Source organism: Poecilia latipinna, unplaced genomic scaffold (assembly GCF_001443285.1).
Source record: "Poecilia latipinna isolate Pla-1442-1.1 unplaced genomic scaffold, P_latipinna-1.0 Scaffold2226, whole genome shotgun sequence".
Lineage (NCBI taxonomy): Eukaryota > Metazoa > Chordata > Actinopteri > Cyprinodontiformes > Poeciliidae > Poecilia > Poecilia latipinna.
Genome location: NW_015114842.1, coordinates 6,273 through 25,571, shown reverse-complemented (window position 1 = coordinate 25,571; position 19,299 = coordinate 6,273). Strand labels below are relative to the sequence as shown.

General features: G+C 40.9%; 1 protein-coding gene and 1 long non-coding RNA gene across 6 annotated transcripts in view; one reads left to right on the top strand and one right to left on the bottom strand.

Annotated features, from left to right (window-relative positions):
• The window catches only part of rnf103 (ring finger protein 103), a 57,917-nt gene that overhangs the window by 32,662 nt on the left and 5,956 nt on the right, over positions 1-19,299 (top strand). For 3 of the 5 annotated variants that reach the window (XM_015018080.1, XM_015018082.1, XM_015018083.1), the window contains one exon: positions 904-990. The exons of 1 other annotated variant lie outside the window; for it this stretch is intronic. In XM_015018080.1, coding sequence (XP_014873566.1) covers positions 904-990 — 87 coding nt within the window. Of the gene's footprint in view, positions 1-903; positions 991-8,687; positions 9,806-19,299 lie in introns of those variants that run through there. One more of the 5 variants, XM_015018084.1, reaches the window with a different exon arrangement.
• LOC106936853 (uncharacterized) lies at positions 7,451-8,223 on the bottom strand. The gene is made up of 2 exons (XR_001422237.1): positions 7,928-8,223; positions 7,451-7,819 (listed from the first exon to the last, which is right to left on the bottom strand). It is a non-coding gene; the product is annotated as an uncharacterized LOC106936853 (long non-coding RNA).

The window sequence follows — 19,299 nt, the reverse complement described above, 5'->3', positions numbered from 1 at the left end:
CTGCTCCTTCACTTTGAGAGGAGCCAGTTCAGGTGACTTGGGCCACCTGAACTGGCTCGAGGCTCGAGGATGCCACCTGGATGCCTCATTGTTGAGGTGATCCAAATAAAGACGCTCGTCTTGGCTGGCCTGGGTCTGCTTTAGGATTCTCCTGGAGTAGCTGACCCAAGTGGCTCCTCTACGAAAGTTTGGGCCTCTCTGCTTAGGCCATTGTCTTCGGGTTGTGAAAAACCAAAAAACGATTGAAGCTTACTGTAAAAATGATAGTATATTAAAATGATTTAATACTTAAAATGGAACTAAACCCAATGTAAAAGCATAAGCCCGCTTGATGAGTATGGCCAAGTATGGGAATAAGTGGAGGTGGTTAAAGGGGGCGGTCAGGACAAGGACAACACATGGTTTCCAACTTAGCAACTCAGTCAATGCAAACAATTCCAACTCCTGATTGAACTTGTGTGTTTGAGTGAGATGGTTTTACACCCAAATGCAGGGGTGTGATGTAGACATCGACCAAGCTGTACAGTTTTTAATCAACACAAAAATTCAACTGCAGCAGCCATCCTTTAACCCAAAGAGGGCAGGATTAAGACAATTTTAGGCTAAATAATGCAAAATAAACAAGTTTACATGGAAATGTCACAATTTGCTCAGTAACAAGAGATAGCACCCTTAAGGCCAAATTTATATAGCTTATCTGCACAAAAAGCTTATGTGGGGTTTACCTACATTTGAAAGAAATATTATTCTACGTAGTGAGTTCACGCCAAGCTATTGTTCTTTATACAAAGGTCACCTTGTTTTCCTGAAACTATATTCATGTATTCATAAAATAGAATGTTACCTTTTTTTTCTTCCTGCCATTAATTTTTATTTGTCATTCCTATTTATTTTCATTCACAGGGAGCAACAGTCAAGCGATTTGTTGTTCTGATCAGAACACTTGGAACCTACAACTCCATATTGCTGGTGTCTTGGCTTCCTGTTTTGGTAGGAAACCATCTGAATCGTATTTTTACAGCTGCCTTCTATTCAATATTATGTTCATCAATTAATGGGTTGAAACACTAAACTAAAAAATAAGTAAGTAAATATACTGGCTTGCAAAACTACTCGTACTCCTGTTCACAAAGTTTTATTCCAAAGTACACAGGGTTTGTTCCAAAACTATCCTGCTAATTATAAATAGTCCAGTGTGTTCCACTTTACTTCAGGTAAGATTTTAATATTAACGACTGTTTTTTGAAAGCATTTGACAGTGTAATAAAGCATATTGATGTATTTATTATTGCGTCTACTTGTGCCACTTGAGGTAAGGGGAAATATTAATGACTGTTGTTAAAGCTTTTGACTGTGAATAACACTTAATGACAACTATACTAGTCCACTGTGAAAGGGAAAATATTAATGTCACAATTATAATGGTCTCATGACTCACAGTTAGCGCTAACAAGAAATGACAGGGTAATGTCATAATACACAAAGATACATAACTTTTTAATGTTTGATAATTAATATCTGTTATGACCTATTTATGACAAATGATTCTTATTTAATGTCGAGTTGTCACAACAAAGACATTTTAAACATTTTAAATGTGAAAAACCCACCCCATAACACCCAGGCAACCAAAACGCCCTCTGTTGCTGTAGCAGCTGCTAACCTAAACTACCTTTTGCCTTGATATCTCCGTCTTAGCACCTCTGAGAGATCTAGAATTGTAACATCAAAAGATTTTGTTGAGTTAACCCCTCTGAGCTTTTTCAATTTTTAAAGCCGTCTGCAGCCAAATTGCTCTTGTACAGAGCCTGTAAGGAGACATGGAGGGGAAGAAAATCCCAACTTATTTTCTTGCAATCCCGGGAAACCTTTTGAAAAATCATGCATTTCTTTGTTGAGTGAAAAGGTTGTTATGCAGTTTCTGCAATGCCGGTAGTGGTGGTAGAGTCTAAACAACAGACATAGAGGACAATTTACAATCCTTTCTATGGTCTAGAGGTGTCCCAGATGAGGATATTATGCAAAGAGTCACAAAGCCGAAATTGGTTTCCAATTGCAGCTTCCAATTCGGGAAGGGCAAACAGGGCGATTCCACCTTTTTTTTCACCAGCTTCAGTATCTTTCAATTAATATAGTTAAAAAACTATAACATCTAGACTTCTCAAACCTGGGCTAGATTATTCTGATCTAATAGCAGAATATTTAAAACCAAGTTTGTGATTTGTGAAACTTCATTAAAGGGTGATTTCAATACTTTATTTGCATCCACATGAGAACTGAACTCCTCCTTCACCAAATTGCTGTTTGGCACTTTTAGCTTTCTATTTTCTCTCTCTTTTTATATTCAGTGTAGCGAGACTTGATCCTACTTATCAAGCAGTGTAGTAAGCTCAGTTACTTATTCGAAGTAGTTAAAATGTTTATTTCTAAGGAAACCCAGCAGATTGCATCCAGTCATTGACTTGCAGCGTTCAATTTCCTCTTGGACCAGCAGGCAGTGACAGTAGAAAATGGCATGTATTCAGGGACAGTTAGAGTAAAGTCAGTAAAAATATTCAAAAAGGTAGCTCAGCGATAAAGTATGTGCACTATATGAGACGTCTACAGTCAGTCAGTTTTGGATAAAATGTAGGCATCCATAAATGCACTGGAAAACATAAAGCACTAACCCGGGCTGAGGCTATGATCAAACAGAGCATGGCCAAATAGGAGAGGTAAGATTGTGACTGAGGCAATATGAGCATCCAAAAATAGTTATGTATAAAACACTGTTAGTTTATAAATCACTGAAAAGCTTAGCACCACAATACATTAAAGGTCTGCTGTTGTTGTATCAACCTTCCAGACCCCTCAGGTCTTCTGGCTCTGCATCCCCAGAACCAGAACCAAACATGGAGAAGCAGCATTCAGCTTCTATGCACCACAAATCTGGAACAAAGTTCCTGAAAACTGCAAAACAACTGAAACACTGAGTTCCTTTAAATTCAGATTTAAAACACACCTATTTAGAGGAGTTGCTTTTGAAACATTACAAATGAAACATTGATAAACATTCTGATGTGCAATAATGCCACAAGACAAGATCTAATGTTTCAATTGTTTGTGCGTTCTATGACTTTGTATTTTTGTGTTTTTATGATGAAGCACTTTGAACTGCCTTGTGTTTAATGTGCTACACAAATAAACTTGATTAACTGATGTATAAAAAACAGAAAAATAATTCAAGTGATTCATAACTGTCTTTTTTTTGCAGTGAGAGAGAAGAGCTTCTCATGCAACTATGAGCAGAAATATATGGACATTCAAATCTCTAAAAGAAAAATTGTCTGAAATTTTTATGGTTTTAAATAGAACTTTTCATACTAACACAAACTTCCCTATTCTGACTTTTCTTTCCATCCTCAGGATTTTCCCCAGAAAACTTGCTAAGCCTGGTGGGTGGGGTGCTGAGGCCATCCACCGGTGGTCCACCGTGTTTTTGTATTAAAAGATGTTAAGTTGACAGGAAATGTAAAAATATTAGTGGTTAATTATATGTTACGGGAAGACCTCGCTAGTAAAATACCATTTAAACCCACAACTATAGAGTCTTAAAAGAAACAACAAATAAAAATATACCATTAAAATTAATATTTGCACTTCTCTTTAATTCAAATTAAGCCAGCAGCTCCACAAGGCCCCGCTGGCCTTTAGGGGCCCATAAATGCTAACATTTTACCACAGACCATAGATATATAAACGTAACATTTGTTTATCGAGAATGCCAATGCTGCTAAGTTTGATTTAATGGTTTCAGCCTACATAAATTAAAAGATTTGAAATTGTTTAACATTTAAATGTAATATTTTAAGGAGCTGGCAAGTTCACTTTATAAAAGTGAACAAAAATTGTTTTGTTATCACAGCTGCAACCTGATGCTGTGAGTTTAGTCTTTGAGTTTGAGCTCTGTTATCACCACAATTATCACTCATTGCCAATTAAACTACCCCCTTCTCCCAGAATTTACTAAGTCCATGTTGAAATACTGTTTCCATGCATTTCCATACCTGGAAATGCATAAATATAACTTGAGCAAAAATGTCAAACAATGGTGTCATCAACACGCTAAGTACATTAGTGGTGCTAATGTACTTAGCAAGAACAGGGACCCCTAAATCAAATTCTGCTCAACGCCTCATACAACCTAGGACCAGCCCTGCATGATCAGCTAAATCTGCTGCACTACGCATCTCTCCTCTGGATACAGAGCGAAAGATGGCAAATTTTATTTATGTGGCTTTAGTAGCTCTTCAATTTTGTGATTGAGTTTTTAGTAAGCGCCACAGAAACTGTTTGGTTGCTCGAGCTTTATGGGACAGGTTTTTCTGATGTACGTGTGGCTGCTCAAATCAACTCTGGCTGACTAAGTGGTCAATGCATTTGATATGGTTTGATGCATTGTGTAGCCAGAATAGTAATAATAATAATACAATTGATAATAAAATAAAATAAAACCAACGTGATGCATGACTACGAGGCGAGCGCGAAAGCTCCTCCACAGGCTGAGCCGCTTAACTCTCCGGCCAACCGGGACCACATGCATAAACTTTTATCAGCAGACACAGCCTCTCACTGGGCAGTGTGTTGAGATGTAAACACCGCACATAAATCTTTGTTCAAAAAGATAAATCATTCTCACCGCTCGCTCAACGCGTACCTCTGAAAGCGCGACAAGCCCCAGGCTTATAATTCACTGGGGGAATCCTTGCTTTTGCTCAAATTATTTTGCCAGTACGATAAAATAATCTTGTCCATCTTTGAAGTATCTAGGTCAGGGGTGTCAAACTCATTTTTGTTTTGGGCCAAATCAAGATCATGTTCTTAAAGGGCCGGTGATGCCAAAATGTATTGATAAAACTTGTTCACTAACTGTTAAAATATCATTGAATTCTTAAAATTAAATATGATTGAGCATATTTTCAGCCCCTCCTGGATTTCATGATTCTTTTTGTGATTTTTTTGCAATAAAAATCAAAGTGTTTGTGGTACTAATTTGGAAATATTTGCACTTAGCAGAATTTGTTGATTTTTGCGTGAATTTTCATGATAATTCTCAAGAAACTGGAGGGACTGATTGATATAATCTGGCAGTAAACAGATAAAAACTCCATCAATTTGATTGATAACATTAAGCACACTTAGTCTAGAATCTAGAGCAGGGGTGCCCAAAGTGGGTCCTCGAGGGCCAGCATCCTGCATGTTTTAGTTCTCTCCTTGCTGGTAATAACAACCTTTTCAGCAGGTTAATGTTCTTCTTTGGCCTTCTAATGAGCCATCATTTGATCCAGATCCGTTAAACCAGGGAGAGAACTAAAACATGCAGGATGTTGGCCCTTGAGGACCCTCTTTGGGCACCACTGATCTAAGGGCCACATAAAAAGCTATGGCGGCCCGGTTTTCCCCATGGGCCTTGAGTTTGACACATATGGTCTAGGTGTTGTATTTTTAGAGCTACAGCAGTTGTAGTGTGATCCAAATGCATAAAAAGGGATGAAATCACCCCTTATTGAAATTTTAAAAATCAGATAAAGGTTTCACAAATCACAATTTTGGTTTTAAATATTCTATTAGAACAAAGTAATTTATATGTGTTGCAGTTTTTTAACTAGAGTAGATGAAAGATATGAAGCAGGTGAAAAAAATAGGTGGAATCTAGCCATTTCCCGAATCGAAGCTGCAATCAGAAACCTACTTCAGCTTTGCATAATATTTTCTTCTGGGACATCTCTAGACAGTAGGAAACAAGGGTGTAGGAACAAGTTTATCACTGGGTGGACACATTAGAAACCTGACAGTTCTGTAAACATAGCTTGAGCAAAAATGTCAGACAATGGTGTCATCAACGCGTTACTCTAATCTGACCCCTTTTAACACGTAATCTAACGTGTTACTATTTACAATCCAATAATCAGATTCAAGTTATGTATCCAAGTTACTGTGTGTTACTATTATAGGAGAGGAACATTTTAAAGCATATTAACCCTTTTTAAAACTTTTGACTCGTTTTATCCTCTCATGCCCAGATTCAGAAAATGCTGTGCGCAAAAGAAACTGAGATCACACAGAGGCAACAGCGTCCCAATAATCAGCATTTATTCAAGACAGATGCATACTATCACCACAAGAGCACATCACAACACATCAGAAACTCAAAGCACAAACAACACATGAACTTACCTGAGAGAGGAAAAGAAAACGATGAACAAAAAGCAAAGACGTCTTTGGAGAATTGCAAAAGCAAATTTGATTTGTTCCTCTGGGGCCCTTAATTTTATTCCAAAAGGGTGTTTCCTTTGTTTTAATTTATGCAGTTATGCAATTAAGGTGTGTTCTTTCCCTTGTACGGCTACAACTAGTTTCAAATTACTAAGTTGGGACATCCGAAGCAATTTTATTACCTTCTGAGACCTGTTTAATTTCTGCATCCTCTTAGATCAAAGTGCAGATTTTAAGAATACAACACTTATAGAATATACCTGAGCATTTTCAATATAAACACATTCATTCTAAACATTTTCTAATTAATGTTATGCTAGTTTTGATTATGTTTAACTAACTGATATTACATTTGGCCTAGGTTAGAGACTCCATCTAGTTAATATAAAACTACAAATTAGGCTACTTCAAGTCATGTTAATTTTAACTAAATGGTATTCTACTAATTAAATTGCAATTATTGTTAGTATTGTGTTGTTAGTTTGTCCTTAAGTTTTAGTGTCTCTCTGAGGGAGGATGACTTGAGATGTCTCCTTGCTGCTGCTCATTTGAGACATGGCCTGTGTGCCAAAGTTAATTTATGTCATGGTTCCTCCCTGATAACAGACATTCTTTTCTGCAGGCCCTCTAAGATTTTATCCAAAGGACTCTTGCTTAATCCACTATTTTCACATGTCGTAAGATCTAACTGTATTAAACACTAATAATATTTATTTTCCTCAACACTATATTTGTTTTGTTTTTTTTAAATATATTGTTGCTTTCTTCCTTTTCCTTGGGGAGATACGTTTCATGTGTAACACAAACGTAAACGATGGAGGGAAAAGAGATGCACATTTTCTAGCTGATAGATGAATTTTTCATTGAGTAATCAAATTACTCTTTCAAAGTAACTATGCAATCCCTGGTAATAAACTAACTACACTATATGTCATATGTGTGTAGGCCTGCCACAATAACAAATTTAGATTTTTGATAAACAATATTATTGTTGTTTTGAGACCATTTTTAAGTAATATAATGTTAATGGGAAAATAATAATGCAGGAACACAATCTGAAAGATCAGTAAACTTTAAATTATAATGAACATTTAACACTGCAACTGGAAGACATTACAAATATCAAAAGTAAACAAAACGACAAATAAAATGAATTTTGAAGTCTTTGTAAATAAAATTTTCCTTCAAAAAAGGTTTAGTTGAGAGCAAAGCACCAACCTGAAAGCTTTTATCATACAGTTTTTGGCAGAAAGAGAGAGAAATAAAAAGAGAAACGATAAATCATGCCAATGGAAATTATTGAATTTGTTTTAATTTATCATGAGCACGGAGCTCAGTTCGTTGTGCGCGTTGAAGCGGACACGCAGCGGCACGCGCCGACCCCGCCGCATGCGCAGCGTGTCGCAGCGCCTCGTGCACCTCTGGATCTTTGCAACTCGGTGCTGATGACGCGCGCCGCTCTCCCAGGCGGCTCCAATGTAAACCTTAACTATAAACGCCACACCGCTGTCTTGGCTCAAAAACGCGCTTAACCCGAACTGTTCGGCTCAAACCGCGGCTATAACTCAGTCTTCCAGAAAGAAAAAGATGTAAAGCTCGACGGCTGGGCTGATACATTTTATAATCAGTCTACAGTTAACTCACACTTTGTGAATAACAGTAGAGTTGCTACCTGTAACTATCCTGGCTCCCTGGCTGGGCTGGCAGTTTTGGCGGACCTGAATCGCTGCCAACCAAAAACTCCGCTTCATCTCCAAGACGACGAACAAAATATGCGTCCAGTTTTTGACTTTTCCTTGCTCTCTTCTTTCCGTCCTTCTCACTTTGCCGCTCCATGGAGCTCCACGCCTGTTAACTTGGTCCGCAAATTGTTCTAGCTAGTTTGTCATCTGTTGCCAAGAGACTGATGATGACGTTGGTGGACGCCTGGTGACAAGTTTTACCCAGAATACACTTGGAGACAATAAGGACGATCCTCTTGTAATTTTGTATGTCATAAAGTTTAAATGTAAATGAAGCCAGTCATGTAGCACAACATTTTATTCAATATTTTACACCCACAATGTCACTAAAATCAGTCTTGTAAAGCTTTATGCAACCATGAGTCAACAATGACTGGGGCAGCCTGCTATATAATTCACTGGGGCAGGGCATTGCAGCTTTATGTGCACCGAACTTCTTAGGGGAGAGCTCACTTTCTCCCGCTGTCATCAGGCTGCAGGAAACTCTGTCCAAAATAAAAGCACGCGAGTGGAAAATTTCAAAATCTAAAGTTTTTTGCAACTGAGGTCAAATTCAGTCAACGCATTAAGGAACAATTCAATAATGGCCAGCAGAATATGTGGAGAGGAGAGGACTCAGGACTTGGGCAGGCTGCAAGAGCACCAGGGGAGCCCTCTCTTCCTGATATGTTGAACAGTTTTTTTCTCTAGATTTGACACCACAAGCAGCAGAAGAAGCAATGCCCACATCCATTCAGAGGACCAACATCAGCCCCTAATCCTCCAGCTCAACCAGGGGACTTCTTCTCTGAAGAGGATTAACCCCAACAAAGCTGCAGGACTGGACAAGTTACACAGCACACAGCCCTGAAACACCTTCTGCATCCTGATACTTATGTTAGAATGCTATTCATTGACTTTAGTTCAGCATTTAACTAAAGTCAATGATTCAGCCAAGAGAAACTGATAGTGAAGCTCCATGACCTGGGACTTTCAACATCAATGTGTCTTTGGATCAGTGACTTTCTCACCAACTGGCCTCCGATGGTGAGACTAGGGGACCGAACATCATCCATCCCAGTCAATACAGGCACACCACAGGGCTGTGTGCTTAGTCTGGTTCTTTTTGCTCTGTTCACCCATGAATGTGTAGCTATTCACACTTCTAACAGGGTTTTAGAGTTTGCAGATATCACCACTGTAGTGAGTCTGATAATAATGATGAGACCCTGTACAGAGGAAATCCAGCACCTGTTTCAGTAGTGTTCACTGAACAACTTGATGCTCAACACCTGCAAGACCAAGGAGGTCATATTGGATTACAGGAAGTCCAGGAGGACCTAACCTTACTATTTAAGGGAAGGTGGTGGAGTGTGTGGACAACATAAAATTCCTGGGCATCCACATCATCTCAGACCTGACCTGGTTGCTGAACATATATTTTCTGGCAAGGAATGCCCAACAAAGACTCTTCTTCTCCGAAAACTTAAAAGGGCTGGACTGAGCATTGACTAAGATTGAGACTTTAGCGACAGATATTTATATGCTTTATTATTTTATTTATCATTGATATTACCACTGCAATTTTGATATTTTCCTGAAACAATGACAAAATCTTATGTTTTTAGTTATTAGCAGTCATCAGGCAACTTCTGAAAGGAATTGTTTCCACTCAGAAAAAAGGGGACTGAATAGTTTTGCACACTGCATTTTCAGTTTTTATTTGTAAAAAATGTTTTGAAACATGTCTAATTTTCTCTCTACTTCAAATTTGTATACCACGTTGTGTTGACCTTTCACATAAAATTTTAATAAAATATATAAATCTGTGGTTGTAATGTGACAAAATATGAATGCAAGGCGTATGAATAAAATTGCAAGCCACTGTACATTCGTAATATATTCCTAGTGCTTCACTTATTCCTAGCTTGGTAAAAATCAGCCCCCTGTCCTACTCTTCTTACAGAGGGTCTGGACCCTTGGCTATGAGAAATGATTGCTTGCTGAAGGCATGGACTCTGTTGAAGTTTTAAACAATCTGATTTTACTCAATCACTACTTTTGGCCTTGTTGTAATGCACCATCTTAATAAAGCTGGTAACACTTTATTTGAAGGGGTGTGCATAAGACTGACATAACACTGTCATAAACATGACATAACATCTGTCATGAACATGAAGAAGTCTTTATGAATGTTTATGACTGTTGTCATGAAGTGTCATTCGGTAAATAATGACACTTTTAATGCAAAGTTGCTCTAAAAGTTGCTTTAAAAGTTCATTAAAAATGCCAACTGCACGATTTTGTAAATAATACAACATTGGCATTTTTAATGGACTTTTAATGCAACTTCTAGAGCAACTTTGCATTAAAAGTGTCATTATTTACCGAATGACACTTCATGACAACAGTCATACACATTCATAGACTTCTTTATGTTCCTAACAGGTGTTATGTCAGTGTCATGCCAGTCTTATTCACACCCCGTCATATAAAGTATTACCATAAAGCTTACCAGAAATTGCATGCCTGTAAACAACCCCATAAGTAACAGCTCGCTTTGTCAGCAATAAAATATCTTATCCATTCCTCTTGCTTTGAGTTTAGTTGTTTAATTTTTGGAAGCAAGGCCCACATGGACTAAATTACCTCATTCCCTTAATTTATTCCCAGTGCCAATTACAACCCTATATAATCAGATTATAATTATAAAACAGTGCAGAATCATTTACAACTCCTGCTGCTCACTGATTGGCTCAGTTGAAATTCAGCCGGAGACATCGAGCTTAATGAGAAAATCGTCCTATGCAGAACTGCATAGGAAAGCATTGGCCCAGCTAACTTTTTCCACATTTGGTTATGTTACAGCCCTTTTCAAAACCTTTTTTATTTTATTTCAGAAAACAGAGAAACCCATATTGACATAAAGAACAAATTTGTTGAATTTTTTTCCCAACTGTACTAAAAATAAATAGTACAATGAATCACATGTTCATAAGTAACTTCACATTTTTGCTCTATAAACTTTGGCAGGAATAACAAGAGTCAATATTTTTGGCACATTTTTGGGTATTTTTACCCATTCTTCTCTGAATAATCCACAATCAAAATCAGTAGACAGTGTTTATGTATTTCTAAATATAGTGTGTATTTGATGTCTGAGCACCCAAATGTCTCAGACATTTGTAGACTGCTCCTGCAGCTACTTCTTCTCTTATTTTACTTATTAGAGTGTTTGTTTTCTCTGCTTAGTAAAATGCTGCTCATTGTTTTGCTGTAAAATGAGTAGCCAACTTAAACTGAATTCCAGAGTACTTTGAATGAGGTTTTCTTGTAGAGTTTCTCTATATTTGATTACAGTGAGGGGGGTGAGGTGCAACGCTGGTGAGGCACTGACTTAATCATAATCAGATAGACAAATATAGACCACCTGCATGTTATTGTTTACATAAGGAAATTTTGCACATGCGGACAACGCTGGAAGGCAAATAGAAATAAATACAAAAATATAATTTATTATGCTAATAAATACATGTTATCCGTATAATAATTCTGTTAACTCAATGCAACTTGGAAATTTAGGTATTTATTAATTTCGTGCTATGCTCCACAGCAAAGGGAAAACCCGTTTAAGTGCAACTCAAAACGTTGGTTACATATTGTAACCCCAGATTCTGTGAGTATAGGTGTAACCCTTTAAGGCTATCACTAGTGGGTTTATCCCTTGCGCGCAGCGCAGCATTGAAGAAAGTTTAGTCCACACCCATCTACTGGGTGGGCCCCACCTCGGTCTGTATAAAAAGCGGTCAGACCGGACAAATGGCTCCCTAACAGCCTTTTTCTTCAGCTATTCAGGAACCAGTGAGGCCCACAGCTTAAAGGGCTACGTCTATACTCATAGAATCTGGGGTTACAATATGTAACCAATGTTCTATTTCGTACAGGCTTTGCCCTTTAAGGCTATCGCTAGTGGGTTAACTGCGAAGCAGGATGTAGTCTATTCATCACTGGGTCCATTCAGACCACCACCATAAAACATCTGCTCGCATATAACAAAAACAGTCTCAGCCTAGAGTGGGTAATTACGAACTCCCGGCCTCCCATACAGCAGAAGACCAGAGAGGAGAATAATATCTGATCAAAAGGTTGAGACAAACAGACCTGCTGCTGTGAACAGGAACAACGAACGTTATGAAGTGTAACAGTGTAACGATGAACAGAACAGGTAACTTATTATACAGCACTTTGGACAACCATGTTGTTCTCAAATGCTTTGTGAGTAAATGTAACAAAAATAATTATTCTGTCAGAACTCTGAGGACAGAATGGGTCATAGAGAACGTGGAAACATCACATAGGTAAAATGGATAAATGAGTATGGAGATGATCAGGGAGCTGCCGTGCAAATGTACTCCACAGACATTCCTCCACGCAGAGCTGTGGAGGATGAAATCCCTTTGGTGGAGTGAGCTCTCAGATTCTCTGGAGGATCCAATCCAGAAGAAATGAAAGCCTGTGAGATGGCCTCACACAACCAGTGAGAAAGACGCTGGGCGGACAGAGGACGCCCCACTGAGTTATCTCTGTAATGCATGAACAGACGCTGAGAGCGACGCAGTGCAGATATATGCACCACATAACAAGAGAGCGCGCACGGGGCAGAGAAGATGAGAAGCAGCTTCTGTCTCAGATTTATGAGGAGGGTTAGAGGAGGAGGGAGAGCAAGTGGGCGTGACACCTGTCTGCTTCTGAGCACACCTCTCAGAAACCACTTCATTAGCGGGTGGTTGAAGATCGTTCTGTCACCAAAACCCCTCATGGCAGGAGGAAAGAGCTGCAGCATGTTTTAATGGTGCTGAAAGCTAAGTTTGTCCATCAGCTGCTGGAGAAATGACAGCACGCGCCCTAAAGGACATGAAATGGGCTCCACCCTCTCTCCCACGCACTAGCGTTGAAAGGCTGACCACTTCGAAGCATATAATACTGTGGTAGAAGCGGCTCATGCACCTTGAATGGTGCACACCACACCTGAGGGAGACCGAGCCTCTCTAGGTGCTCCCGTTCAGCTGCCAGACCCAGAGATGGTGGCCTATTCCTGGGTGGCTCCTGATCGCTCCCCCAGCCTGGGAGAGAGCATCCTCTATGGCAGCTTCCACGGTCGACCTGACACCAGCTGCTGCAGACTGGGAAACCACGCTGCGTTCCTGCGATCGGGTGCCACCAGGATTACCCACAGGTGTTCCTCCCAAACTCGGTCCAGGAGCCGTGGAATCAATGGAATTGGGGGAAAAGCATAAATGAGTATTTTTGGCCACGGGCTGTGAGTGGAGGTGTCCACCCCTAGTGGTGGTTCCTCCTATGGACTCAGTGAGAATCACAGCTGGCACTGCGCGTTCTCCAAGGTGGTGAACAGGTCCACTGCCGATCTCCCGAATCTGCTCCATATTTGAGCAACCAGCTTGGGATGGAGACTCCAGTCCCCATGGTGAGGACCGCTCCTTGGACATGATGTCCGCTCCTCTATTCAGGACACCAGGGATGTACACTAATCTGATCGAGAGCAGGTTTATATGCGCCCAGCACAGCAGCTATCTGGAGATGTTTAACAGCAGAGCAGAGCCCACACCTCCCTGGCGATTTACGTAGGCTGCCACCACTCTGTTGTCCGGGTGGATCAGAACATGTTGACGCTTCAGCAGAGAAGCAAAGTGCTGAGTCACCTCCAGAATCATGAGGAGCTCCAGCATGTTTATATGAAGAGTCAAGTTGTCTGGCCACAGTGCTCCAACCACCTGAGACAGACTCTTTCCTCCCCATCCCGACAGGGATGCGTCTGTGAACACCGATAGGTGTGACGTGGGTCTGCTGAGGGGAACTCCCTCTGCCAGAATGCTGGGGCTCCCCCAGTGAGTCCCCCAGTGGGTCAGATCAGCTCCCACTGAAGGAGGAACAGAGATCATGCGTCTCTTCTAGCGTACAGGATCTATACGCAGGCGAACAAACCATCTCTGAAGGCGTCTCGTGTAACAAACCCAGCGGAATCATAACGTGAGATGCTGACATCATCCCCAGCAGCTGCGTGACTGACAGAGCTGCCACTACGCTGCGAGGCCTGACATGGCGGAGCTGCGCTGACAGAGCCTCGATTCTCGGCTGTGCTAATGGGGCTCTCATCATAACTGAGTTCAAGCTATACTTCCAGATAAACGATAATCTGAGATGGAATAACCAAACTCTTTTCCCAGTTGATGGAAAATCCCAGACTCAGCAGATGTGTTGCCAGCTTCTGGGTCTGAATGGTGCCTTCCTCTCTGGTCTGAGCCAGTAAAAGCAGGTCGTCCAGATAGAAGAGGACTCTCATCCCTGCCATGTGCAGTGGCTGCAGCGCTGCTTACACATTTGGAAAACATGCGCGGGGCGAGAGAATAACCGAATGGCAGACGGTTGTACTGATACTGGGCCCTTGGAAGGAGGAATGCAGATACTTCCGGTGTTTCAGGATGATGGAGACGTGGAAGTATGCGTCTTTAAAATCTATGGAGGTGAACCAGTCGTCATGGTGAACACTTTCCAGTACTTGTCTGACTGTCAGCATGTGGAATGACCTCTCAATGATCGAGCTGTTGAACAGGAACAGATTGAGAATGAGTCTCACTCCTCCTGTTTCTGGGAACCAGAAAATAGCAGGAATAAAACTCTGCATTTTCCTGTCCCTGGGGAACCGTGGAAATTGTATCTTTCGCCACCAGTTCCTGCAGCTCTGACATGAGAGTGCATTCTGCTTTGGAGGTGGTAGAAGCGTCTCCATGATCCCCTTGGAGGCCTGCCTCCAAACTGCAGCATGTAACCCCTGCTGATTAGCCTATCCATCCACCTGTCCAAGGAACATGCCCTGAATAATGTTCTGAAAGCGGGCATGCATTCATGTGAGGTGCTGTGGTTTGCATGAACTCCAGCCAAGTCAGAGCTCCTACCGCCGTCCCCTGCTTCGGAGATTCTCCGGGGAGGAACCCATGGGAGGCCAGAAAGGGCTGGTTATTAGCCTCCATGCCGCATGACACGGTCGCGTTCATGTCAGGCCGAGAGCGAACTCGCACGCTTCCTAAAGGGGGGTCAGGGTGCTTAAGACGCCGTTTCGGCGTGGACCGCTGCTGGACAGATGACAAACAGTCGCCACTCACTAGGTGAGATGAGTGTGAAGCTGTGGTCGAAATCACAGTAGGTTTGGACTGTTCACAGAACGCGCTCTTGGATTCAGACTGCTCAGAAGAGGCAGACTTATCCACTGAGACAGAAAAATTCTGTGTAGAAACCACGGAGCTGCGGTGCCTCCTAAACAGCTGTCTAGAGGCCGCCGGCTCGCTGTGTGTGGGGAATGTGTGCGAGGAAGCTGCTGTGAGATCAGCTGATCTGACAGAGCTGGAACCTGCAGGGATTTTGCTCTCAGCGATATGTTTGTGTTTTAATTTAAAACATTTCACATTATCACACACATTCCCATTTCCTAGCTTGCCTTCTCTGTGGTCCTTGCGGCTGGTCGGTCCCGGATGGTTCAGGCTGACGTCCTCTGGGAAGATGCTGGGTCACTGGCTATCACACCGGGAAGAACTGTTGAGAGGTGGAAGAGGGTGGCGAAGCGGATCGGGACGAGGCTGCAGCAGCTGTGGAGCATCTCTGTTGTTGACGGCGGCCACGTCGGTCCCTCCAGCAGCCGGACGTGCGGGGAACAGGTTGTGGCCCTACCAGGCGGAGGACGGCCTCCGAAACCTCCTGGGTCTTCTTAGACTCCGATAGGAGAGACTGGAAAATGGCACCTAACTGCGCATCAGGGGTGATGGGGCCATCCAACAGGTCCTTCTGGAGCTTCTCGGACATAGATGGTGAGAGGGAGGGTTCACAGAGACAGGCACCATCAGCTTCGCGGACTCAGCCCCTGCCTCAGTTATGCAAGTCATTACGGCGGAAAACTGAGGCCAGATGGGGGCAGAGTCAAACCGTCCCGCCAGATCATTCAAATGTGGCGGAGGAGGTTGGGGGGTGGGAAGCACCTTAGCGCTAGTCGCTTCCTCGATCAAGCTAGGTAGCTCGAGGAGGAGCGAGCCCACAGCTAGGAGCGGGGTTGAGTCAGATATACGGAGCGGGGGGTTGACTGAACTCAGCCGCCTCTCTTCCATCGCGGTCCTTCCCAACTGGGAAGCAACATCCGAACCGCTGCTGGTCCTGCTGTCATCCTCGTCGCTCTCGTCCTCTCTGCTGGCGGAATCATCCGATTCCCGCTCAGCATAGCTAGCATCTCCCACGAGCATCAACCGGACTCGGTGGGCCCGTCGCCCTGCGCAATCCCAGGTGAGGCTTAGCTCGCTACTGCCTCACCAGGTGCACTTCCAAGCATTTGAATGGGGAAATGCGAAAATTCAGCAATTTTGGAGAAAAAAATGATCAAAATTGGTTAGGCTAAATAAAAAATAAATACTTTACAGTACAAACCACGGGGTGAAAATAGCAATATAAATGACTTTATCATATTTTTCCATTATGACAGGTGAGGCCCTGCCTCACTTGCCTCCCCTGACCGCACGTCATTGTTTGATTACTGCCTAACCTCTATGTTGACTAGTTGCCTGGTTCCTTCTACAGAAAAACATTCCAACAGCAAGATTCTTCCCTTGACATGCTTCACTGTAGGGATGGTTTTAGCCAGGTCATGATCAGTTGCCATTTTCCCCTTACATGACGTTTTGGAATCCAGCTAGAAAGTTTTATTTTAGTTTCCGCACCCTGGAAAAGTCCTGTTATAAGATTGTCTACAGTGCGTATCTGCAAAATTCAGATAGACTGAAATGTCCTATCAACAAATGTTGACATTTTGGGTAGTCCTTCTACCCAAAATGGTACAGGGGAAAATTGGAGTTCTGCAAAAAGCTTTTGCCAAGAATGTTTTCATTAATCCAGAAAGGAAGTTCTTAAGTTCTTATTCATTTTCTATAAGCAAGAACTTTCATCTGGCTCTTTTGAATTTAGCACACATACACTGTAGAGATTTTCAGAACAGGAGAAACCTTCCTGGGACTATGCAATGGTTTCTTCATCACCTTTCTGTGCACAACCCTTCTTCCATTATTACTTAGCTTGATCAGTGACCATATCTTGGAAATGTTGTGGTTTGTTTGTTTAAAAAAAAGACACCAGACTACTTTTGGAGATTTGGTGCCACCAAATGTCTTTTTTTAACCTTCACCAACTTTTGTATTTTGAGATGGCAATCTCAAAATAGAGATTCTCTAAAGACAATGTCTTTGATTTTGTTTGGTTCTTGCTCTAAAATTGGAAATACTTTATATAGACCAATGTTTCACATCATATCATATTTAACCAATCAGATTTACCTCAGGTGGATTCTGTTACATTTTAGAAACATCTGAAGGATTTTAATTTGAAACCAGATGCCCCTAAGTTTAGATTTTGTTATATCAAAGACTGTGAGTACCTATGTACATGTGATTTGTTTTGATTTCTATTTTTATAAACGTCTAAAATTGTCACTTTGTAATAATTGCTTACCGTGTGTAGAATGCTGATGGAGAAGATTGACTATTATTGCAATAAATAGTTAAGTTTTTGCAAAGGAACTGTGAATTCTTTCCAGATGGACTGAAACTAACATGATTTTCTGATGTGTCCCAGATAGAGTAACATATGTTCAGAACAAAAATATATATTTGCAAAGATTTTTATTTTTACTTTGTTGTTGTTCAAAGTATATTGTGCTTTAAAAACAGAAACAGAAATAAGCTTAAAAGACAACTGAGAGTACATGAACAAGAACATTAATTAAAAAAATGATCATGAGGGAACTGATTATTACTCAAGCCATGTAATTTTTATTGCACAAAAAGGTCCTCCCATGCTTCTTTAGGGTGCACCCACAATATTATAGAAAGAAAATGCTTATATTCACTAATCAACTTGTGAGAAATGGACTTATATTTGACCAAGTAAGGCATTAGCTCACAGTACCATGGGTTTTTAAAAAGTTGGGAATATTCACCCCAAAATAAAAAAACAACAAAACAACAGTTAAGTGAAATCACAGGGCCCTTTAAAAGAGGTCAAAATCACCCAAGGTTTAGCTTCAGTTACAATTTAATACAATTGGTTTAAAGGTAAAAAACAGACCTATGTTACAAGATAGAAGGAAATTAAATACTGACAGATCCAACCAGTTTGGTATAAAGGGGAACTAAAGAGTTAGAAATTACTTTTAAAAATAGGCCAAACCACACTAACAACCAGTTCACTATTCATTTAAGTTACTAATGATTAATCATTACTTCAAGTAAAATAACACTCCTACATTAAAGAAAAAACATTTATGGCAGTTGAATATTTTTCTTCTCACAGTGATTGAAAGGGGCAGTACTAATGCCCAATCACCACGTCCTGCCTGAAGTGATGCCGCGCACCCTCAGTCCAGAGCAACCCCTCAGCATGCCACCAAAAGGCTAAATAATGAACTATACTTAGTACTTTTGTTCAGAAGGCTTTTATTTCAGGAAAAATGCTCTGCCACAAATTTTGGCCAGTAAAAGTCTGTGGTTTTTGCAGCAGAAATACACATCTTGGTATATGCAATTGTATTAAATTTTAATGTTATAAACCTTAAATTGAAGTGACAAGTGAAATTACCACATAATCAGAAAACTGTTTAGTTTATTGTTGACATGGTTTCAGAGAATAAGGAGGCCGTTTATTCTGTGTTGATGAGAAAAGTAAACATTCAATGTGGTGAAAAACAAAGATAGTAAAATATACTGTTCCAACAGATATTTTATACACAATACTAGGAAGTTAAAAATATGCAAATGCAATAAAGCTGCTTCTAATTGCCACAGCACATAAGCACAGGTTAATGGTGGGTAATATGAACTACATTCCCACTAAAGTGGCTTGCAGTTACTGCACCTAATAAAGTGAATTCAGTTACAGACTGACAACTTGGGTACCGTATTTTTCGGACTATAAGCCTCTACTTTTTTCCTAAGGTTTGAACCATGTGGCTTATTACGGAGCCCTCCAGGGGACATGGGGAATTTTTTTTCTTTTGCGTTCCCTCGCAATAATCTACTGATCAGTTCATGCGGCATAATTGATACTGTAAGCCTTTTTTACGGTGGTCGCCGTACTTTCTGCTTTAATACAAGGTTATATAAGGTTTTTCCATGGACTATTGAGTTATTATCGCGGGGTAATAAGTCATCTGATTGTGTCTCTATGTTCGTCTGAATGGTTTAAAGTGCTGCTTTCAGTGCCATTAACCTTAACA